General features: G+C 43.3%; 1 protein-coding gene across 2 annotated transcripts in view; it reads right to left on the bottom strand.

Moving 5' to 3' along the window:
- NUP54 (nucleoporin 54) overlaps window positions 1-23,091 on the bottom strand; it is a 210,675-nt gene that overhangs the window by 60,251 nt on the left and 127,333 nt on the right. For both annotated transcript variants that reach the window (XM_033960850.1, XM_033960842.1), the window contains 3 exons: window positions 20,929-21,155; window positions 6,089-6,276; window positions 2,232-2,428 (listed from right to left, as the gene is read on the bottom strand). In XM_033960850.1, the coding sequence (XP_033816741.1) occupies window positions 2,232-2,428; window positions 6,089-6,276; window positions 20,929-21,155 (612 nt within the window). The remainder of the gene's footprint in view (window positions 1-2,231; window positions 2,429-6,088; window positions 6,277-20,928; window positions 21,156-23,091) is intronic.

Raw genomic sequence — 23,091 nt, 5'->3', positions numbered from 1 at the left:
GTTATAGATTCAGCCATAGTACCTTTAATACAACCTTTATTAACCCTTTCAGGACCATAAGGATCGTAGGCCAATTTTTGTGGTTTTGACGACATTTTTATGGTAAAAAGGGCTTGCAGATGCCAAAAAATTGATTTTTTTTTGTGAAATATCATTATTTTTATTTAAAAAATCAAACTTCTGGCTTATGGACAGTGTGGCAAGTGAATCTTCTCGTCAATCTGGCAACGACGCTAATGAATGAATGTCGGAACCAGTTTGTTTACATAAAGGCAGTATCATATGGAATCCGTACATATCAAATTTAGAACTGTAGACTATCCCAATCAAAATTTATAGGATTTTAAAGTTATGGGACAAATATGTCCCTTGGTCCTGAAAGGGCTACGTTGTGACTTATATAAATTTAACAAATGAGGTAAAAGGAGAATTTGAAATGATTTATAAAATTCAACTGTAAAACCATCCCCACCTGGAGCGAATCCAACTCTAAGAGACTTCAATGCTGTTTCTACTTCTTTTGGAGATATGGGCTCATCTAAACTCCGTTTTATATGATCGGGAACCTTCGGTCCAATAATTAAATTTAAAAATTCCAATCCATCTTTTTCCCTATCAACATAAGGCTCAGAAGAATATAAGTCTTTATAATATTTTAAAAATTGACTTAAAATATTTCCAATTTAATTATGCATAATTCCTTTAACATCTTTAATTGCAACAATATTATTCTTTCTTTTCTTTAAGGTAATTTGCCAATAATCTTCCCACCTTATTTGAATTTCCATAATACATAGCTTGTTTGGAAAACAAATCTTTCCAATTAGTTTTGAAGATAACTCATTATATTTTCCCTTTGCCTAAAGTTTTAACATTCTCCAGGCGGAGGTGATTGCCACCAAACACACCATCTTGATGGTAAAGTCCATCAAGGAAGCTTGGTCCAAAGGCTCATAAGGCAGACTTGCTAGCACCTGGAGAACCAGATTATGATTCCACACTGGAAAAGGCTGTCGCACTAGAGGGCAGAGTCATAATGTGCCCTTCAAAAACCTGGCTATATCCAGATGTATAGCAATGGTGCTCTTATTAATCGTGGGCCCATAACAGGAGAGCCCTGTAATCTGAACTCTCAAGGAACCAACCACTAGGTCTTTTTCTAGATCTTCCTGGAGGAAGGTGAATATCACCAAGATCAGAGCCGAGCGCACAAAGTTTGGAAACACTTCCAGGCCTTCATGTACACTGCTACAGTCGACTTTTCCTGTATCTCAGGATGATGGAAACCACTCCTTCCAACTGGCCTTTATGTGCTAGTGCTATGAGCTCAAGAGTCATGCCGTAAGACAAAAAGCGTTCTGGATCCTACAGGGTAATTGGTCCCTGCGTGAGTAACCAGGGATGACAGGGAAGCTTGAGACTTTAACCCCTTTGCAGACTGGCCAGGTCTGCAAACCACAGTCATCTTGTCCAGTCTGGTGCCACTAGAATCACCATCCCCAGGTGTACCATGATCCTGAGCAGAAGTTGGGCTATCTTGGGCCACCCAAATTGAATGAAAAGAAATACGACAGCAAAGACAAGCTCCCACTAGTCTCACTTGTATGAAAACAGGGGAATTGAAGGACAGCCCAGAGAGATTGGGAGGAGGAGCAAAAGAATGTAAATGAAGCTCACTGCAAGAGTTCTCACAAGATAAGGTTGACTATTTACAAGTTCAGAAATAGAGTGTCTATCGCTCTAGAAACTTTGGAACTCTCTTCCATCAACCTTAAGAATGGAGTCCACTTATTTATAATTTGGAAAATTTCTAAAAACATATCTTTTCAGGTCCCATCTTAAAAATACAGAATGAGAATTGAATTGATTGATGTCTACTTTGTAGTTCACTGGGAATGTCCAGTTTTTCTATTTTTGTGAACTGCATCAATCCGTGAGGTTTTGCAGTCTAGAAATGTAAAGTAATGTAGTATTTGCTTTTTTTAGGTGACTATGAATTTTGTTTTAGTTTATCCTTTAGTAATCTTTATTATAATTATCTTTTCTATGTAAATTCAGGATGTTATGTTCCTTCTCTTACCATTGAAATCCGTACTAAGCCTTTTTGGCAATGTAGCAGAAAATTAGTTTTTATACTGTATTGCATAATAAGTAATTGCGCAATGCTTAATTTAATACTTGGAATCCTGCTTAGCTGTTATTCATCTAAAAGGAAAATTCTGAGAACATACCAGCAGGTGGGTTCTGTAGAAGCTGTTTGATCTGAGTCAAGGAGAGTTCAGTCCTAACCATGGAAAGGGCAACACCCAGCTGTTGCAGTGAAGCTTTTATGTTAGCTTGCTCAAAAAAATTGTACAGGTTGGTAGATGAAACTCTTCTTGATGTGCCATTTGGAGAGCGTTCAACTACATATATGACAACTTCTGTCCTGAAATACAAGCAAAATGTAACAAAGTTAGTCTGCAGAAGCTTATAACATAAAATTCCAAACTATGACTAAATAGCAACTATTGATACCATGCATTAAGCATAGAGATTTAGTGTGGGCTACACCCTAATACTACTTATCCCTTATATAGCACTGAAAGGCATATGCAGCGCTGTACATTTTGACATTTATAGATGGTTCTTGCTCAGAAGAGCTTACAATCTAATTTAGACAGACAGACATGGCATATAGGTAGAGGATGAAAAACCCAAGGCAAGAGGAGTTGAATGCACTCTCAAAGAGGTGAGCTTTTAACTGGGTCTTGAACACTGCCAGAGACGGAGCCTGCCTTAGGAATTCGGGCAGCTTGTTCCAAACATTCAGCGCAGCAAGGCAGAAGGGACGGAATTTGGAGTTGGCAGTTGAAGAGAAGGGCATAGAAAGGATGGACTTACTAGTTGAGCAGAGATCATGGGGGTGGGGGGGAGGGGTGGATCATAAGGGGAGATAGTGAAGAGATAGTGAGGGGGTATAGCTGAGTGAGTGCATTTGTAGGTCAGTAAGAGGAGTCTGAATTATATTCAGAATGGATGGGAAGCCAATGAAGTGACTTTAGGAAAGGGGTAATGCAAGTAAAGTGGCTCTCCCAGAATATAAGTCATGCAGCCGAATACTGGACAGTGAAGGGAAGAGAAATGGCTAAGCAGAAGGCCTGAGAGTAACGAGCTGCAGTAATCTAAGCGAGAGGTGATGAGGGCATGAATAAGTGTTTTGGTAGTGTGTTCAGAGAGGAAGCATTGAATTTTGGTAATATTATAGAGGAAGAAGCGGCAGGTTTTAGCGACATATTGTATCTGGGCAGTGAAGGAGAGAGAGGAGTCAAAAATGACCCCCCCCCCCTGAGATTACGTGCAGACAAAACAGGAAGGATGAGTGTGTTGTCCACAGACACAAAAAACGAGGGAATCGGAGAGGTGGGTTTAGGTGGGAAGATGAGCAACTCTGTTTTAGCCATATTCAGTTTTAGATGGCAGTGAGGCATCCAGGTGGCAATGTGAGACAGGCAGGCTGAGACTCTGGTCTGAGTTTCAGTAGAGATATTTGGCACAGAGAGGTAGATTTGGGAGTCATCAGCATAGAGGTGATACTGAAAGCCATGGGAGAAGATCAGCGCTCCAAGTGAGCAAGTGTAGATTGAGAAACGGAGTGTTCCCAGGACAGAGCTTTGAGGTACACCAATTGACAGCAGGAAGGTGTGATGGGAGAGATAAGAAGAAAACCAGGAGAGAGCAGAACCCTGGAATCCCAGCAAGGACAGTGTATCAAGGAGTAGGCGGTGATCAACAGTATCAAAGGCGGCAGACAGATCGAGAAGGATGAGGACAGAGTAGAGGGCCTTTGGATCTGGCCAAGAACACGTCATTGAAATGCAGCGGGCGAAAGCCTGACTGAAGCGAATCCAGAATAGCATGGGATGAGAGGAAGTCCAGGCATAAGTAGTGAACAGCACATTCAAGTAACCCAATAAAGACCATTGATTTTAAAGTAAAAGCATCTCAATCTCCAGAGGTCTTCAGCGTAGCAATAAAGGGGGAGATCCACTAACTACTATCACCAGGATTAAAGGCTCAATTTATAATTAAAGTTTGAGAAGGTTCACAAAATATAATTCTTTTTTTTTTCCTTCTTTATTCATTTTCAAATTTGACAATAAGTGCACAAAATAATATATTTCAACAAGTTATTACACAATAGCACTTTGATATCTACTACATAAAAATCTAGTGATACGTTTACCCCCCCTATCTCCCAACCTTCATCATATTTTCAATCAGAATATACACATATTATAGAATATATTATAACATATTATGTAAAATTGTACCCAACACCCTCCCCCCTTTGGTGTGCCAAAAGAAGAAAAAGAAAAGAAGAAGAGAAGTGATGACTATTCACTACAATATTTTGTCAATGGCCCCCATATTTTTATAAATTTAGTATATGTCCCTCTTTGTATTGCTATTGCTCGTTCCATTTTAAATATATGACATAATGTATTCCACCAAAATGTATAACTAAGGTTACTGTGATTCTTCCAATTATTGATTATGTGTTGGATGGCAACCCCTGTCATAACTAATCAAAGCTTGTTGTTTTCTGATGATATTTGACTTTTTTTCCTCATCATCATGCCAAATAACACTGTATCGTAAGAGAGTGCCAAATGATTTTCCATTAATGCATTTACTTGAGACTAAATTGAATTCCAAAATTTCTTAATATAGGGACAATAATAAAGTAGATGATCAAGTGTCCCAGGTTCCAGATTACAGTGCCAGCATCTATTGGACTTAGAACTGTTTAATTTTTGTAAACGAACAGGGGTCCAAAACACTCTATGTAGTAAAAATAACCAAGTTTGTCTCATAGATGCTAACACTGTACATCTCATTCTCCAAGACCAAATTCGTGGCCATTGAGATGCAGAAATTTGGTGCTTGATCTCAATGCTCCAAATGTCTCTCAGACCATTCTTTGATTTTTTATTCAAGTATCCAGATATTAATTTATACCACAGTGCGGCTTGATGTCCTAGGAAGTCTACTTGAAAGCATAAGAACTCCATACTATACTGACTATTCAAAGTCTTCCATTCAGGGAACCCTACCTGAATGGCCTGCTTCAACTACAACCATTTAAAACTTTGTGTTTTACTAAGACCAAATCTATGTTGCAGTTGTGAAAATTCAAGCAGTCTACCATCTGAAATAACATCATTTAGAGTTCTAATACCTGCAATAATCCAGTTCTTCCAAAGGACTTGAGCTCCGCCTATTTTAATCTTGGAGTTTATCCATAAAGATTGATTAGTTGACTTATTAATTGGGATAGGTGTTAATTTGCTGATATATCTCAAGGTTTTCCAAGTATCCATTAACATTTTATTTTCTCTATATCTCCTAGGCATGTTAATGCTTGGAACATGAACTAAGTTCAAGGGAAACAAAAGGCGCCATTCCAAATATAACCAATCTGGTGCATTATCTATGAGTTCTGGGAGGATCCAATACACACCCTGACGTAAAATATAGGCTTGATGGTACCTATAAAAATTTGGAAAATTTACCTCTCCCTCTTCAATTGATTTTTGCAAGGATACTAAGTACAATTGACAAAATATCATTCTTACCAAAGTTTCATATAATAGAGCAAAATTCTGTGAAGGATGTATACAAATTTTTCATGTACAAAAGGGTATTAAGTAAAATTATTTATTTATAATATTTATTATCCGCTTAAAACCTAGACAGCTTACAATAAAAATATCCAAAATCACAAAACATTAAAAATAATCAGATACATTAAAAATCCAATGATGATACTGAAAATCATTCTGAATAAAAACATATTACAATTAGTCTAAAATACACAATGTCTAATAGGTCAATTGGTCTAAACAAAAGAGGAGGCAGGATACTAATGTAAAAATCAGTGTAATTTTGTAAGAAAAAACTACAGCAAGTTATAGAAATTTAAAAATTAACTCAAACTTCGGATTCTTTTTACAAAGCCACGGTAGCACAGCTGTAGATGAAACTTTCTCTGTTGTCTAAAAAAACTGTTTACAAAAAAAAGGGACCAAACATACAACTAACTTACTGGTCATCTGGCATCGCTTTAACGCCTTCCACATTAACAGAAAGTGTTTGTACGCTTCCCAGAATCTTGTGCAGTGACTCTACTAACTGCTGTTGCTGGTTTCGAATATCAGTTTCTTTTTTATTGAAGACTAAAGCCACAAGTCCATCTTCATCTTTGTTGTTGGGAATACAACTGAAGCCAACAGCCTATAAGCAAAACAACATTGTTTATGGAAAGTATTAGTCAACAATTAAGAAACACTTTGCTCTGATGTAGTGAGTACAGCTGTAAATGGTCAAAAAGAAACCAAACTGCAAAACCATATTTACATAAGACTCAACTCTATGGGTGCATGTTACATCAGCAAGACATTTGAGTACTAAAATATTATGCTAAAACAAGTGAACAAAATGTACTGTATATAAGACGACAGCCTACAATCTTGGAAAGTCATCATCCATGTGTACAAAAAACCAAAGTCTTGTTAACTAAATCGTGACCTGGATTTGGATTGGATTGCTCAGCTTTTCAAACTCAAGATGAGTTACAGTACATTTTAAGAACAGAATACACTTACCTTTCCTCAATGGCTTATGGCCTAAGTGCTAGATTCCCAGATACATTAATGTATGATAATTTGCATTTAATTCAAATTATTAGTAAACAGGCCCCACTGTAAATTAGAGTGCAATCACAAAAACCTAAAAGTGGGGGTGTGACAATTGCTTTTTATAAAAATGAAATGTCCAGCAGTCCAGAGTGCAGTACCAATGGAAAGATTACCTTGGTAATCTTCTTTCTAGCAGAAACTCTATTCCTGAACCTTCAGGTAGACAACTCTTTCTCATGAGAATTCTTGTAGAGAGTCTCGTTAGCTGTCCTCCAATTCCTCAGTCTGTACCAAAACAATGGTCAGCCCTAGACAGGCAGGGGTACGGAGAAGCTCCCTGAGAAACATGTCTGTTCTGCTCAAATCATGAACATACAACATATGAATCAAAAACTTATCTATTTGCAATACATAACAAGGTGAAAGCAAATAAGTCACCAACCTGAGCACAACCTGCACTAAGGTCTGGATTCTGTATAGGATGCCTGTCTGGGCATCCTATACAGAATCGGGCTTACACCCGCCTAAAGTTAACCCTATTCTGTAACTGGCGTCCATGTTGCAGACGCCGGTTACAGAATCGGGTTTAACATGCCCAACACTCCCTCCCCAGACCCCCACAACGGCCCCCATGAAGATCGCCAGCAGGAGGGTGTTCAACTCCTCCTGCCGGACCCCCCTCAACGATTGCCAGCAGGAAGGTGCTCAACCCTTCATAGAAACATAGAAATAGACGGCAGATAAGGGCCTTGGCCCATCTATTCTGCCCACCCCAATTCTCCCCTACCTTTCTCTGTGAATAGATCCCACGTGTCTATCCCATTTGGCTTTAAAATCAGGCACGCTGCTGGCCTCCTGCTGACAGAACCCGCCCGCCCCCGACGATCACCGGCAGGAAGGTGTTCAGCCCTTCCTGCCGACAGAACCTGCCCTCACGACTATCACGGCAGGAGGGTACCCAACCCCTCCTGCCGATCCCCCCAACGGCCCTTCCGACAATCGCGGCAGGAGCATACCCAACCCCTCCTGCCGACCCCCCCTAAGATCACCGGCAGGAGAGTGCCCAACCCCTCCTGCCGGCTCCCCAAAGATTGCCGGGAGGGGCCTTAGGCGCCTGGACCAATCAGGCCCTAGGATCCTATGGGTTGAGCAGGGGAGGGGCAGGCCCGCCTCATTTGGACGGATGAGGGCCTGCTGGCCGGACGTGCGAGGAGCCATCTGGTCTAACTTGAAAGTAAGACTAAGGGGGGTTTCCGGGGTGGGGGTGGGTGGTTCGTTGCCAGTCCTTCCTGCAGGACTGGCTTAGAAGGTGGTGGTAAACGGTACCCTCTCTGATACGATGGAGGTGATCAGCGGAGTGCCGCAGGGCTCGGTCTTGGGCCCGATCCTATTTAACATCTTTGTAAGAGACTTGGCTAAGGGGCTTCAAGGTAAAATTACATTATTCGCCAATGACGCAACATAGTAGGCAAACATAGTATGCAACATAGTATGCAACATAGTAGGCAAAAGCACAGCACCCGACAAAAGCTCAATGTCAGACAGTATGACGCAAGATCTACTCCTACTGGAGCATTGGTCAAAGACTTGGCAACTAAGTTTCAATGCCAAAAAATGCAAGGTCATGCACCTAGGCAGCAAAAATCCATGCAGGACTTAAACCCTAAATGGTGAGATCCTAGCAAGGACTGTAGCAGAATGAGACTTGGGAGTGATCATTAGCGAAGACATGAAGACTGCCAATCAAGTGGAGAAAGCTTCATCCAAGGCTAGACAAATCATGGGCTGTATCCATAGAAGTTTCGTCAGCCGTAAGCCCGAGGTCATAATGCCGTTGTACAGATCCATGGTGAGTCCCCATCTGGAATACTGTGTACAATTCTGGAGACCACATTACCAAAAGGATGTGCAGAGAATTGAGTCGGTTCAGCGAATGGCCACCAGGATGATCTCAGGACTCAAGGATCTCCCATATGAGGAACGACTGGGTAAGTTACAGCTTTGCTCACTAGAGGAATGCAGAGAAAGAGGAGACGATCGAGACGTTCAAATATATCACGGGCAGTATCGAGGTGGAAGAAGATATCTTCTTTCTTATAGGACCCACGGCAACAAGAAGGCATCCACTGAAAATCAGGGGTGGGAAATTTCATGGCGACACCAGAAAATATTTCTTCACCGAAACATAGAACATAGAAACATAGAAAGATGACGGCAGAAAAGGGCCACGGCCCATCAAGTCTGCCCACTCTATTGACCCACCCCATTAAGTCTGAATGCTAATGACCTAGTTCCTTAACTCGACCCTCGTAGGGATCCCACGTGGATGTCCCATTTATTCTTAAAGTCGAGCACGCTGGTGGCCTTGATCACCTGCACCGGAAGTCTGTTCCAGTGATCTACCACCCTTTCTGTGAAGAAATACTTCCTGGTGTCACCACTAAATTTCCCTCCTCTGAGTTTGAGCGGGTGCCCCCTTGTGACCGAGGGTCACCCGCTCAAACTCAGAAAGGGTGGTTGACCGCTGGAATAATCTTCCACTACAGGTAATCGAGGCCAGCAGCATGCCAGATTTTAAGAAAAGATGGGACTGGCATGTGGGATCTCTTCATGGAGGAAGTTAGGGGGTAGGTCACAAGTGTGGGCAGACTAGATGGGCCGTGGCCCTTTTCTGCTGTCATTTTCTATGTTTCTATGTAAGGCGAGCACCAAAGAATTTGGTGCCAAGCTTGGGTCCTCACTCTTCCGAGCGCACAAAGCTTGGAAACACTTCCAGGTTTTCACATACATGGCTAGAGTCGTTTTCTTTCTACATCTTAGAGGGTAGCCACCACTGCGTCCAAGTAGCCTTTGCACGCTAACGCTAAGCGCTCAAGAGCCATGCTGCAATAACAAAGCGTTCCGGATCCTGCGGGACAATTAGGCCCCATGTGAGCAGTCACGGATGACATGGAAGTCTGAGACATTAGTTCCTTTGCAGATAGACTAGGTCTGCATACCATGGTCATCTCGGCCAATCTGGTACTACCAGAATCACCAGCCTTGGATGCATCCTGATCCTGCGCAGTAGTCTGCCTTTCATGGCCCATGGAAGGAAGTAGTAAAGAAGTCCTGTCTTTGGCCAAGGCTGCACCAGGGCATCCAGACCTTTTCTGCCTACCATCAGATCAAATGTCAGGTGCTTCCACCACCTCACTACAGGTGAAGGTTTCCTGAGACAGTGACCACACCCCAGAATCTGAGGTCTTCCAGCTGAGGACATCCTTTTGCTCATCATCCATTCCTGCAACATGAGCTGCAGAGTGTGCAAAGAAATGGGCCTCTAATCTAATCTAATCCTTAGGTTTGTATACCGCATCATCTCCACGTTCGTAGAGCTCTACGCGGTTTACAGTAGGAGAAATACGAAGAACTACAACACCCATCGAAACAACATCTGGGCTTCTATGTGTAGAGTAGCACTCTCAGTGCCCCCCTGGTGATTGGCATAGGCTACTACCATTGCGTACTCTTTGCTCTGCAGCATGCTACTAAATGTCTGATGCACCAGGCAGATGAAGGGCTCTTATCAGCTATCATCCAAATACTGATGTATCTGTATGCCCACTCTGTGCAGGTGTGCTACAACTACAACCATCACTTTGGTGAAGGTCCATGGTGCCGTGGCCATCCTGAAGGGCAAGGCCGCGAACTGAAGTGTTGCTCTAGCACATGGATAAATGGGAATGTGCAGATAGGCCTCCATCAAATCCAGTGAGGCAAGATATTCCCCAGGCATCCCTAAAACAACTACCGACCCCTCCGCCTCCATCTGGAAATGGGGTATCTTGAGGGCCACATTTACCACTTTGAGGTCTAGAATTAGTCTCCAGTCTTCTGAGCCTCTCTTGGGGACTATGAAGTATATCGAGTATCTGTCGGTGCCTGAGTTCTCCTCTGGTACAGACTTTATGGCTTTCAGATCCAGCAGCTGTTGTACTGTTGCTCGGAATCCAATTGCTTTTCTTGGCTTCCCAGTTGGAGAGTCCAGAAAAAGGTTTGGGAGAGGACAAAAGAATTCGAGCTTGTACCCCCTCCTGTATAATATCCAGCATCCACACTCCCCAATAAGCCAACAGCCTCCCTCCGATGCTCAGAGGCTTGACTGACGGTTTCTTGGGAGTTATGGTAGAGCGGGATACTGAAGATTTGGGGTGCCTGGCCCTTCCAAATCTTTGTCTGGAGCTTTGATAAGAATTCTGGCTTGAAAAAATCCTTCTGAGAACTGGCAATATCATCTGAGGAACCAAAAATTACTGTGACCTGACCCCCCTACGGGGATCGAGGTCTGCTATCCGGTAAAGAATTCCGCTTACAATCCTTATACTGGCCATAAGACCATCTAGACCTTTCCCAAAGAGTAAATATAATTTAAACAGGTAATTTACTCAAAGGTCGCTGATGAGGAATCCCTGCCCACTGGCTGATCCATAGCATCCTGAGAGCAGAAATGGAATAAGCAGACATTCTTCTCACAACTCTGAAAAGATCATACAGAGCATTAGTTACTCCAGACATTAGAAACTGCTGATCCCTACTAGCTGTTGCCTCCGGATTATGGCACAACTTGGAGTAGAAAGCCAGACGACAAGACACAAAAGCAGCTGCTTTTAAACTTGAGGCCATGGCCTCAAAGAGCTTCTTATAAACAAAATCTAGCCAGTGGTCCTGGGCATCCTTTAATACTTCAACACGTTCACAGGGAAATGAGGTACACTTGGTAACTTGTGCCACGAGGGAATCCACTTTCAGTGGAACAAAGAACTGGTTAAATTCAGCATCTACCAGTTAGAGCTTTGTCATGGCTTTGCTCACCCGAAGGGCTCCTCGGAACATTTCACTGGACCGTGAGCATTTTTGTAATCTCTTGATAGGAGGGAAAACAATTGGTCTGTACTTTTGTGCTGCTCATTAGCAAGCACTGTGTAGCAGAATCTCTATCTTTAATTCTTGGAGGGATTCTGTGATCACCTCTAAAAGCAAGTCGATGAAGCCGTCCGCATAATGCATGGCGGCGGCAAAAAGGGCAAACAGAATGCTAGGAATGATAAAGAAGGGGATCACGAACAGATTGGAGAAGGTTATCATGCCGCTGTACCGGACAATGGTGCACCCTCACCTGGAGTACTGCGTCCAGCACTGGTCGCCGTACATGAAGAAGCACACAGTACTACTCGAAAGGGTCCAGAGAAGAGCGACTAAAATGGTTAAGGGGCTGGAGGAGTTGCCGTACAGTGAAAGATTAGGGAAACTGGGCCTTTTCTCCCTCGAACTGAGGAGATTGAGAGGGTACATGGTTGAGAGGGTACTGAAGGGAATAGACAGTAGATAAGGACAAGTTGCTCACCCTCTCCAAGATAGGGAGAACAAGAGGGCACTCTCTAAAATTGAAAGGGGATAGATTCTGTACGAACATAAGGAAATTCTTCTTCACCCAGAGAGTGGTGGAAAACTGGAACGCTCTTCCAGAGTCTGTCATAAGGGAAAACACCCTCCAGGGATTCAAGACAAAGTTGGACAAGTTCCTGCTGAACAAGAACATAGGCAGGTGGGGCTAGTCTCAGTTAGAGCACTAGTTTTTGACCAGAGGGCCACCATGTGAGCGGACTGCTGGGTACGATGGCAGCAATTCTTATGTTATTATGTTCTTAACAGCCTGTGCACAGTTGGATCCTCTCTGAGATAAAGGGCCTCCACCAGATCCTGATCCCCCCCCCCTAGAGATAAAGCAGCATCTCTTGCTACAGAAGACCCTGACGGGAGAGTAAAGGCATTAAAAGAGCCCTCTTCATCCCACCAGTCTTCCTCAGACTGGACTTCCCTGTCTTGCGAATGGCACTGTTGCTGAGGAATTGCACTCTTTGGGGCGGGGTGGGGGGGGGCAGGCGGGAGAGAACCCCAGTATCAGAATGGCAATAATCCCTGAGAGATCCATGCGGCCATCAAGTATGATTTCAAATATATTAATGAATTCAAGGAAAAAACCCAGCCCAGGATGTCAAGATAGCCCCTGCAGAAGCTCACAAACTTCTTTCTGGGGTTTGGCAAAAGTGCTATGGCTGCGCTTCGCTGGGGACGCACTTGCACTGCTTCCCAGCTTGAACCTGGACTTTTTCCCTGGCCCTTGCACCATTTGGACATTAGCAACCCCTGAGGGACTAGGGGAGCCTAAGCCAGTGGCTCCTGCTCTCTTCTTATGAGCCATGTGGAACATGGGACAGACGATCCTCAGATGGCTAACCAGTGCAAATCTGCATAAATCCACAGTACCTGACCTGAGGAGTCCATCCCACCAGTTTTTATGCAAAAACAAGGTGTTTTGAAGCAAATAGAGGATTTTATGTTCAAATCAGCAGCGATTTTAGCATCAAAATTGGCCTTGGGAAGCTACACTAGGGTCCACAAACTAGCAATTTTGGGATGTTAGAGGTGAGGGACCCCAATTAACCCTAGAACTCCAAAAACCAGTTCCCCCCATACACACACGATTTTGTGTGCTGAAAGCTGCAAGTGCTGAAGCTGCAGACAGCTTACAGGGAGAACTTCTGCCTCAACAAGCCTGGAATCCAGACTGCTTGCCTCTTCAGACTGCCTCTTAGGCCAAATGAACTGGCCAGAGACCTCAATCCCACCAGACCTCATGTATGCAGACAGGAGAAGGAAAGCAGTAAGCTCCGATTCTAGAAAACACACCACAAAACTACTCAGCCTGTGCTTAAGCCCCTGAACTTTTAGTGCAGGCTGTCCAAGTGGGTGCACTGCAAAGCAGAATGCACTTGAAGCAGACCTTCAACCTGGTTGCTTTCCTGCAACTAGATATGCTCTAAGGTTGGGGTTCTCTGCAGCACTGAAAAGCCTTGCAAATGGTAAGCAAGAGCCAAATTTAATTGAAAAATAAACACAAGCAGAAAAGACAGGCTCCTACCATCTTGCTTGTAGAGAGATAACTAAAGAATTGGAGGACAGCCTAGAGAGATGGAAGTTGGAGCAAAACAATACTAATGAGACTCTCTACAAAGAATGCTCGTGAGAAGAGTTTGATTGCGGAATGCTCGTGAGAAGGGTTTGATTGCCTGAAGGTTCAGGAATAGAGTGTCACACTAGAACAAAGTTATTATGAATAAATGAAGGCTTGGATAAAAGACTCACAGTGTCATGTTTCTGTGAGAAATCACCTGCATCAGGCATCACAACATTTACATACAAACATACAAATCTTTTTTTTTATCTATCTCTGGAAAAGAAAGTGATGCAATTGCAGGTAAAAAACAAATATTTTCCTTCATTTACGGAAGAAACAAAAGATATCCACAAAAAGGTGTATTCTAGCTGAGGAATAAATTAGGACACCCTTCACTCTAATAACTAATGTTATTCCCTTTGGCTGAAATAACTGCAGTGCGATGCTTCTTGTAGCCATCTACCAGTCTCCGACATCTGTCTGAGAAAAGTTTGGCCCACTCCTCAATGTAAAATTCTTTCAGCTGCGAGATGTTTGAGGGGTTTCTTGTATATACAGCTTGTTTCAAATCACCCCACAGCCACTCCAGGACTCTCCATTTCTTAGTTTTCAGTGAGTCCTTGGTGAACTTATTGATATGTTTTGGGTCACTGTTGTGTTGCAGGATCCAGTTCCGCTTCAGCTTTAATTTTCTTACAGATGGTCTCACATGTTCCTGAAGCACCTTCTGATGCATGGTAAAACTCATGGTGGAGTCTATGATGGTGAGCTGGCCAGGTCCTGCTTCAGCAAAGCATCCCCAAACTATGACACTTCTACCTCCATGCTTCACAGTTGGTATGAGACTCTTTTCCTGGAATGCTGTATTTGGTGTACACCAAACATGTCTTCTTTTCTGGTGTCCAAATACCGTATTTCCCCGCATATAGGCCGCACCCATGTATAGGCCGCAGAAAAGGGCGGCCTATGTTTAAAAAACAGAAGATAAGCCGCCCCATGGTATTAGCAGCGGCTTATCTTCCGGTACCTCCCTGTCTTTTACATTCATCCTCCCTGTCTTTTTAAGAAGCCCCCTCGCTGGTACGTGGCTCGGGTCTCCAGTGGTGCAGGGCAGCTGTGATCTCTTCAGCATCTGACCTGCCCCCGCACTGCCCACTGAATGGCCGTCTGCTCTTGCGGGACTCACGAGAGCTAACCTCAGCCACTCAGCAAGCGGTGCGGGGGCAGACCGGAAGCTGAAAAGACTGGGGCTGCCCTGCACTGCTGGAGACCCTTTACCGCACGCCAGCAAGGGGGCTTCCTAAAAAGGTACCGGGGGGGATTATTTGAAAGTTTTATATAGGCCGCCCCATATAACTAGGCCGCGCCATGGCCTACATATGGGGAAATACGGTAATTCAATTTTAAACTCAATCTGTCAATAGAACACTATTCCAGAAGCCCTGGTGTTTGTCTACATTCTCTCTGGCAAACTTCAGTCTGGCCTTGATTTTTCTCTTAGAGAACAAAGGTTTCCTCCTTGCACACCTCCCATGCAAGTTAAATTTGAGCAGTCTCTTTCTGATTGTAGAGGCATGCACTTTCACATCAACAGTAGCAACAGCCTGCTGTAGGTCTTCATGATGACATTTTAGGGTTTTTGGAGACTTCTTTTAGCATCTTGTGGTCTGTTCTGGGGGTCAACTTGCTTGGACAACCAGACCTGGGCATGTAGGCAGTTGTTTGTAAATTCCTCCACTTGTACACTATTTTCCGGACCATGGAATGGCTAATGTCAAATTCTTTTGAGATCTTTTAAAAACCCTTTCCAGACATAAACTGCTATAATCTTCCTTCTGAAGGCCTCAGACAGCTCTTTTGATCTCACCATGGTGTTCACTCTCACCGCAGCACACCAACCTAAGTGTCTGAGGTTTAAGTAGGGCAAACCACCTTCAAAATGCTGAGTAACAATGTTCTAATCATGTGCACCTGATGTGATACACCTGTGTGTGATTTGAGCCACTTTAAGTGGGAGGATATGTGGGGGTTTCCTAATTTATTCCTCAGTTAGAATACACATTTTTGTGGATATCTTTTGTTTCATGAGTAAATCAAGTAAAATTTTTGTTGTTTACTTGCAATTACATCACATTCTTTTCCAGAGATAAATTAAAAAAAAAAGAAGATTTGACATCAATATGTGAATATTTCTTAAGAAAGAACTGAATATTTAATGGGGTGTCCTAACTTTTTCACATGACTGTAAACACATACAAAATGATAAATAGATGTAGATAATAAGAACATAAGAATAGCCTTACTGGATGAGACCAATTGTCCTCAAGCCCAGTAGGCCGTTCTCTCGGTGGCCAATCCAGGTCACTAGTACCTGGCCAAAACCCAAGGAGTAGCAATATTCCATGCTACCGATACAGGGCAAGCAATCTCATATAAATGAATATAATAAATAGTGTAGTCCATAAACAGTTAAATATAAGAACAGCTAAACAAGAACATAGTTGATCTATACTCAATAAAAATAGATATATAAGAATAAGGACTTGTATGGCCCAGTGTGCTAATTACATAATGAACAACTGTCATAAAGACAACCATCCTGACCTGAAGCTAAGACTTTATTAAAATTAATCTGTATATAGTGCAATAAAACTGAAAGCTTTATAAATCTGGATTTCAAGAAACTTAACATAAATGTACTGTGGGACTAATACATCATAAAATACCACAATTACTTGCATTCATAGAACAACAACAATAGATAGTTACTTATAAAAATCACAAAAAAACCCCCACTGCCAAGGCTTGAAAGTAATATAACAAGTAATAATTTATTGCTGTTGCTCGATGAATTGCATTATGTATTCCTCTTTTTAGGAAACTGCAAGCATTAGCTGCTTTTACATTTGGTTTAGCAATATGATACTAATCTGGTATATTTATACTAGTGTTTTAGCCCGTTACTTGAATTCAAAATGGAGGATTGTACTGGGAGCCTTTGCCAAGATCACTGCTAAAGCTTTGGAAGAGCCTCCGCTCGCCTCTGTATAAAGTACTTTTTTTTTTCCATTGTAGGCTTCCTCCTCCTCCCTTTCCCCTTCCCATCCTACCTTTCACTTTTCAACCCCCTTGCATTTCCCTTTGCAAGGTCTTCCTCGTGCTGTGATCGTGCTTCATCCGCTCCTTCTCCTGGCCTCACCGCTACTCCTGCACAGAGTGGCGGCGCAGAGTTAACTTCTCCCTTCCTTCCCTGCTTCCCTCCCCCTTAATGCCTGCACTATTCAAGCAGATCGGGCAGCCTTTCCCCAATTTCCCCCCTTCCCAGGGATCTCGCTGTCATGGGGGAAGCAGTGGTACACGGATGATTAATGCATAATAATTGTAATCCATAGGAGGGGTGCGTCGACAACGAACTGTCTTACAGTGAGTGAGGGGGGAGCTGCGATGGGCGTGAAGTGTAAGGGAGCCGGAAAGATCGCAGGACACGCTTCCAGAGGGTGTGATAGGTCAGTGTATGGTATTGGGGTTCAAGAAGGGATTAGATGATTTCCTGAAGGAAAAAGGGGTAGAGGGGTATAGATAGAGGATTACTACACAGGTCCTGGACCTGATGGATCACCGCGTGAGCGGACTGCTAGGCGTGATGGATCTCTGGTCTGACCCAGCAGAGGCATTGTTTATGTTCTTATGTATGTGCGCATGCGCACTCCTGCCGGCCACGGACCTACAGATCACGCAGATAAGAGTGCGCATGCGCTTTTTATTATAGTAGATCAGGAGGCTTTGCATACCTCAAAACTACAACTCAAGTAATTAGTACACTGGTCTATACAAGTCATTTTATATATATATATACATATACACTAGTCTTATAGCCTGTTACATTAACGGGTGCTAGAATATATATGTGTGTGTGTCTCTCTTTATTTCTTTCTCTCTCTCTCTCTCCTTAGCAGCTTTCTTTCTTTCTTTTTCCTTGGCTGTCCATCACCACCCCTTGCCTGCTCCCCCTGTCCATTCTCCCTTCCTTTTACCTCCCCTGTGTCCACCACCACCCCTTCACAGGTTTCCTTATGCAGCAGCAGCCCTTCTCCCTTTGTTTTACCTCCCCCCTGTCCAGCAGCACCTTCCTTCTCCCCCTGTCCAACATTAGGCCTCCGTTATTTTTTCTTCACCCCCCTGTCCATCAGCACCTCTTTCCTTCTCCCCCTGTCCAGCAGTAGGCGTCCCTTCCTTTTTCTCCCCCCTCCTCCTTCTTATCCCTATGATACACTTACCTTGCTCTGCCCGTGATCAGAGGCTCCCGACAGCCGCCCAGTTGCACCCATTGGAAAAATTCCCTCTGCGGCATCCCGCACCCCTCCTGACGCGACTCCCGCTGTCCCGCACCTGCCCCTGTGCCTTTCTTCTTGTCTTTCTGTGTCCCTTCCTCCCTCTGTCTGTCTGTCCAAAGCAGCATTTCCTCCCTCCACACCAGTTCCCTGTGCCCCTGCCCCCGCACCCCTCCTGACGCGACTCCCGCTGTCCCACACCTGCCCCTGTGTCTTTCTTCTTGTCTTTCTGTGTCCCTTCCTCCCTCTGTCTGTCTGTCCAAAGCAGCATTTCCTCCCTCCACACCAGTTAACTGTGCCCCTGCCCCTGTGTCTTTCTGTGTCCCTTCCTCCCTCTGTCTGTCTGTCCAAAGCAGCATTTCCTCCCTCCACACCAGTTCCCTGTGCCCCTGCCCCTGTGTCTTTCTTCTTGTCTTTCTGTGTCCCTTCCTCCCTCTGTCTGTCTGTCCAAAGCAGCATTCCCTCCCCCCACACCATTTCCCTGTGCACCTGCCCCTGTGTCTTTCTGTCTCCCTTCCTCCCTCTGTCTTTCTGTGCAAAGCTGCATTCCCTCCCCCCACACCAGTTCCCTGTGCCTGCATTAGCGTTTCCTCTACCCTCTTTCCCTTCCCACAGTCGCGACTACAAACGCGGGCCCGAGTCCTTTGCCGCCGCCGCCCCCTTCTCTTCCCGCGGGCCCGACTACACATGGCGATTCAAGCAGCGCATGTTGCAGTCTTCACACTCTGCTTCAGGTCCTTCTACTGGCCTGATTTACTCTGGCACGTCCAGAGCAAATCAGGGCAGTAGAAAGGCCCGAAGCAGCGTGTGAAGACTGCAGCACACGCTGCTTAAATCGGCAGTAGGGCCCGCGGTAAGGGAAGAGGAGGGGGGGGGGGCGGAAAATGACAGCGGAAAGTTGCTGGGCTCCTCGGTGGGGGCGCTGAGTGGCCACGATCCCTTTACTCCCAGAAACCCCCCCCCCGGAGGAACGGAGATCGAGTTGCCGCCATTTTGAAGATCGTTCTGCCCTGCTCCTTGCCTTAGTATATTTTTAAGTTTAAAGACACGGTGGCGGCGGCTCCTCTCAAGATCCCCGACTGCATTGGACTTCCGATGCAGGTGGGGATCCTGAGAGGAGCCACTGCCTGTTCTTTCAACTTAAAAATATAGTAAGGCAAGGAGCAGGGCAGAGCGAAGAACATTGATTCCCATAAGATCATCCGCCTTGGGGGAGACAAACGCCGCGTCCGACATCAGCCTCGGGGGAGGAGAGAGGACTTCAGGCAAGGAGCAGGGCAGATCAAAAAACAGCACGGGCCGACAGCCGCCGTGTCCGACATCCGTCTCGGGGGAGGAGAGAGAGTGTTTCGGGCGCATGCCACTCCTATCTGAGATGCTGTACATCTCACGGAAAACAGATCCACGCGATAGGACTGCGCATGCGCGGCCTAGCATTTTATTTTATATATATATATAAATTCCTCATTATGGACCAATGATGTTCTTGTTTAGCTGTTCTTATATTTAACTGAAGATATTGTGACTCCTGATATAGGTGATTTTGTGGCAACATGGCACCATGTCAAAGCCTTCATTTAGAAACTTCAACTGATCTACTCTCTGAACTATTGGATATTTCATTTGTGTAAAAAGCCATTGTCATACCCTACTTTTTGTTTGTTGTGCCTATATTTGTGCAGTGGTTCCCCTTCTTTTGTGATGTTGTTGGTAGAGTGAAATGACATGCATTAATGCATTAACCCATGTTTGAATCTAAGGCAATAAAGGACCAACTATATCTAAGGTCACAAGAAGCATCAGTGGGGCAAGTGAAGCTTTCCTGGTTCCGAGTCCACTGCTTTCACCATTAGCTACTATTGTGATGTGGAAGTCATCACAGAAGACTTGGATGTGTTTCCAATCATACAATCTTGGTGCACAGAAACTGGGATTGAAATGTGACCACCCCTGACCATAATCTTTTCAGGAGAGAGTTTTTTTTCATCATTTATCAATGGTCTAATCGTTGCAATCTTTAGTAAATCTAGGACCACATCCTCTATCAACATTAGATTCATTATTTTAGTAATTACTGCAATAATTTTACTGCCAAGGCGCTTCAAAACATCTACAGAGCAGATGTCTCCCGAAGATTGAGTAGGTCTGCAAGAGCACAAGGCCCCTGCGACATCTGATTCGTCTACTACTTCGAACGTGTTCCACAAACCAACCACTCCACAGTCAATATTCAGAACAACAGCTGCACCCGGAATTGTTTGCACAATAATCGCAAACTTTGCTGAGAATGGACATGGTGGACTTTCAGACATCTCATTATAACTTAACCTCTTTACCAACCGAGATAATTCACAAGGTTTATTTATTGCTCTCTCCAACTTCTTTTGAAAAAATAGTTTCTTTGATGATTGCACCAACAATTTAAACTCATGTAAATGTGCTATATATGGAGCCCTCATTTCATTCAACTAATCCCTGCGCCATTCAGACTCACACTTTTTCAATTTTTTCCAACGTTCTCTCAGATCAGCTGTCATTCATTGCATAGTCCTCTCCCCTTTCCTTACAACTTTCAGATGCTGTGGTGCCACAACGTCTAGCGCATCTAAGAGAGTGGATTGCCATTCATGCATTGCTCTTGTTGTACTATTGAAATTCAAATCCTCCTGGTCTAGAGGGCGCACTCTAATATTTAAAAAGCCAGAGACTAAATGACTTGAATGGTGAAAATATCAGAAGTCTGGTCTGGCAGAGTACTACTACAGGTTGGGAAGTAATCCATCCACAGAATGATTTTATGGTGAGTGGATGACAGCAATAAGTAGCAGGAGGAAGGACAAAATGTTAGCTATAACACAAGGGAAAAATTTAATTAGTTTACAAATCAGATGGATTAGAAAAGCAATACAATTTATACCTTAAACCTACAAAACGGATTTTCCTGTGTGAACTCTACTGGTGGGATATTATTGTTGAAATATCCTTTGCCTGTTCCCCAAAAAGCCTGCAGTTGGTTCCACTTTGCTAAAATGGCATCTCGTTCATCTCCTAGTAGCGTGGGAGCAGATAGGGCACTTGCTGTATTTATCAACTGATTGGATTGAGTAGGATTTGGAGTAGGTTGACCAAACAGACCCCCTAAGGCTGAAAAATTGAAAAGATATTTGAAAAAAGAACATGTGTATCAATATAACAAATATTTGAAATGTTTCTACAAGTAAATAACAAAAGGTTAATAAGCTTTGACTTAACAGAAAACCACTTACCTTAGAATATACATCTATTACTGAAATATGTGTATATTATTTTTTTACATGTTGTCTTCAACTATTCATTATGTATTCATTACTAGCTTTGCATAGATGCTAATACTGATGATCTAATGCTTGTGATTTCATAGAAACATAGAAAAATGCCCAATCATACTGTGTACTATTCCTTCTTTTACCTTAGAAAGCCTAAATGCTAATCCACTGCTTCCTTGAATTCAGAAATAGTCTGTCTCCACCACCACTAATGGGATGCCGTTGCACACGTCCATTACCCCTTCTGTAAAGAAGTTATTTCTTTAGATTATTCCCCTTTCACCTTCATCATATGCCCCTTGTTCTAGAGTTTCCTTTCTTTTTTTATTTACTAGAGGCCCGCAGGCCCCAAATTTTCATTTTATTTAGTGCAGACTTTTTGCAAAAATTTTGATTTTTTTTTTCCAGACATTTCAGGCAAAATAAATAACACAAAATGACATTCAAATGAATGCACACCCTAGTACAGTATTTACAGGGATATTTTAGGAAAAACATAGCACCAATTTATAATACTCTCAGTCACAACAAAAGAAATTGTCTCCTTTGTTTTATGTAGGTCTTGCTTCACAAGGAAAAATTTCACTTTCCAATGAACAAACATTGTACTGTATTTCCATTCTCAAAAATCATCTACAAAATCGGTCTTGTGTCTAGTTCTAACACGATGTCCATTGCCATGCATTTAAGGCCCCTTTTACAATGGCACTTGGCAAATGTGACTCAGCCCATTCAATTCCTTTTGACTATGTTGCAATGGTCACACCGGGACTCGCTACTGTGGCTTTGTAAAAGGGGCCCTTAGTTAACACTTAAAAAAATATATATATCTTTATTAATTTTCATTCTAAAAACAGTACATACAAAAATTGCATAATAAGTTACCTGAAAAAACAAACAGCACTTATATCCATCAGTGAAGAGCGATCTTCCCACACTCCTGCCCCGTGTAGATCGCTAATAGGAAATGACTGCCGTGAGCTCCCGTAGTCTCTCGAGACTACGGCGGGAGCTCACGGCAGCCATTTCCTATTGGCGATCTACACGGGGCAGGAATGTAGGAAGATCGCTCCTGCCCTGAAAGCCCCCTAGACCACCAGGTAAGGCCAGAATGCCAGGATGCCAGAATGCCAGGAAGGCCAGAATGCCCCTCCCCCCCCCAAAAAAAAATCACGATTATGTGAAATCGCGAGTGCAAAAACCGCAAATGGGGAGGGGGAAGTGTACATATACCTGCCTGCAACAAAATGCTTCCAGAGGATCTTAGACTCACCAATTTGAATCTTGGAGTTCAACCATAAGGACTGACACGTGGACTTTTCTACTGGAATCTGTGTTAAGTTGTTAATAAATTTTAAGGTGCTCCATGTGGCAAATAAGATACTATTGTCCTTATAAATTTTGGGCAATTTGATACTCACTGTATGATATAATCTTAATGGGGACATAAATTGCCATTCTAAGTAAAGCCAATTAGGGAGATGTTCCATGGGCTCAGGAAGGATCCAGTACATACCCTGATGCAGCATATAGGCCTGATGGTACTTATAAAAATTTGGGAAATTTACTCTACCCGTCACAATTGGTTTTTGTAAAGATACTAAAGCTATTCTGACAGTTTTACCCAGCCAAATAAATTTAGTAAGAATACTATTTAATTTCTTATAAAAGGACCCTTGAAAAGAAACTGGCAACATACTCATTTGGTAGCAAATTACAGGCAAAATTATCATATTGACAGTTTGAACTCTCCCCCACCAAGAAAGATGTAATAG

Source organism: Geotrypetes seraphini, chromosome 1, assembly GCF_902459505.1.
Source record: "Geotrypetes seraphini chromosome 1, aGeoSer1.1, whole genome shotgun sequence".
NCBI classification, from domain to species: domain Eukaryota; kingdom Metazoa; phylum Chordata; class Amphibia; order Gymnophiona; family Dermophiidae; genus Geotrypetes; species Geotrypetes seraphini.
Note: the sequence above shows the minus strand (reverse complement) of the source record. Positions and strands in the feature narration are given on the sequence as shown.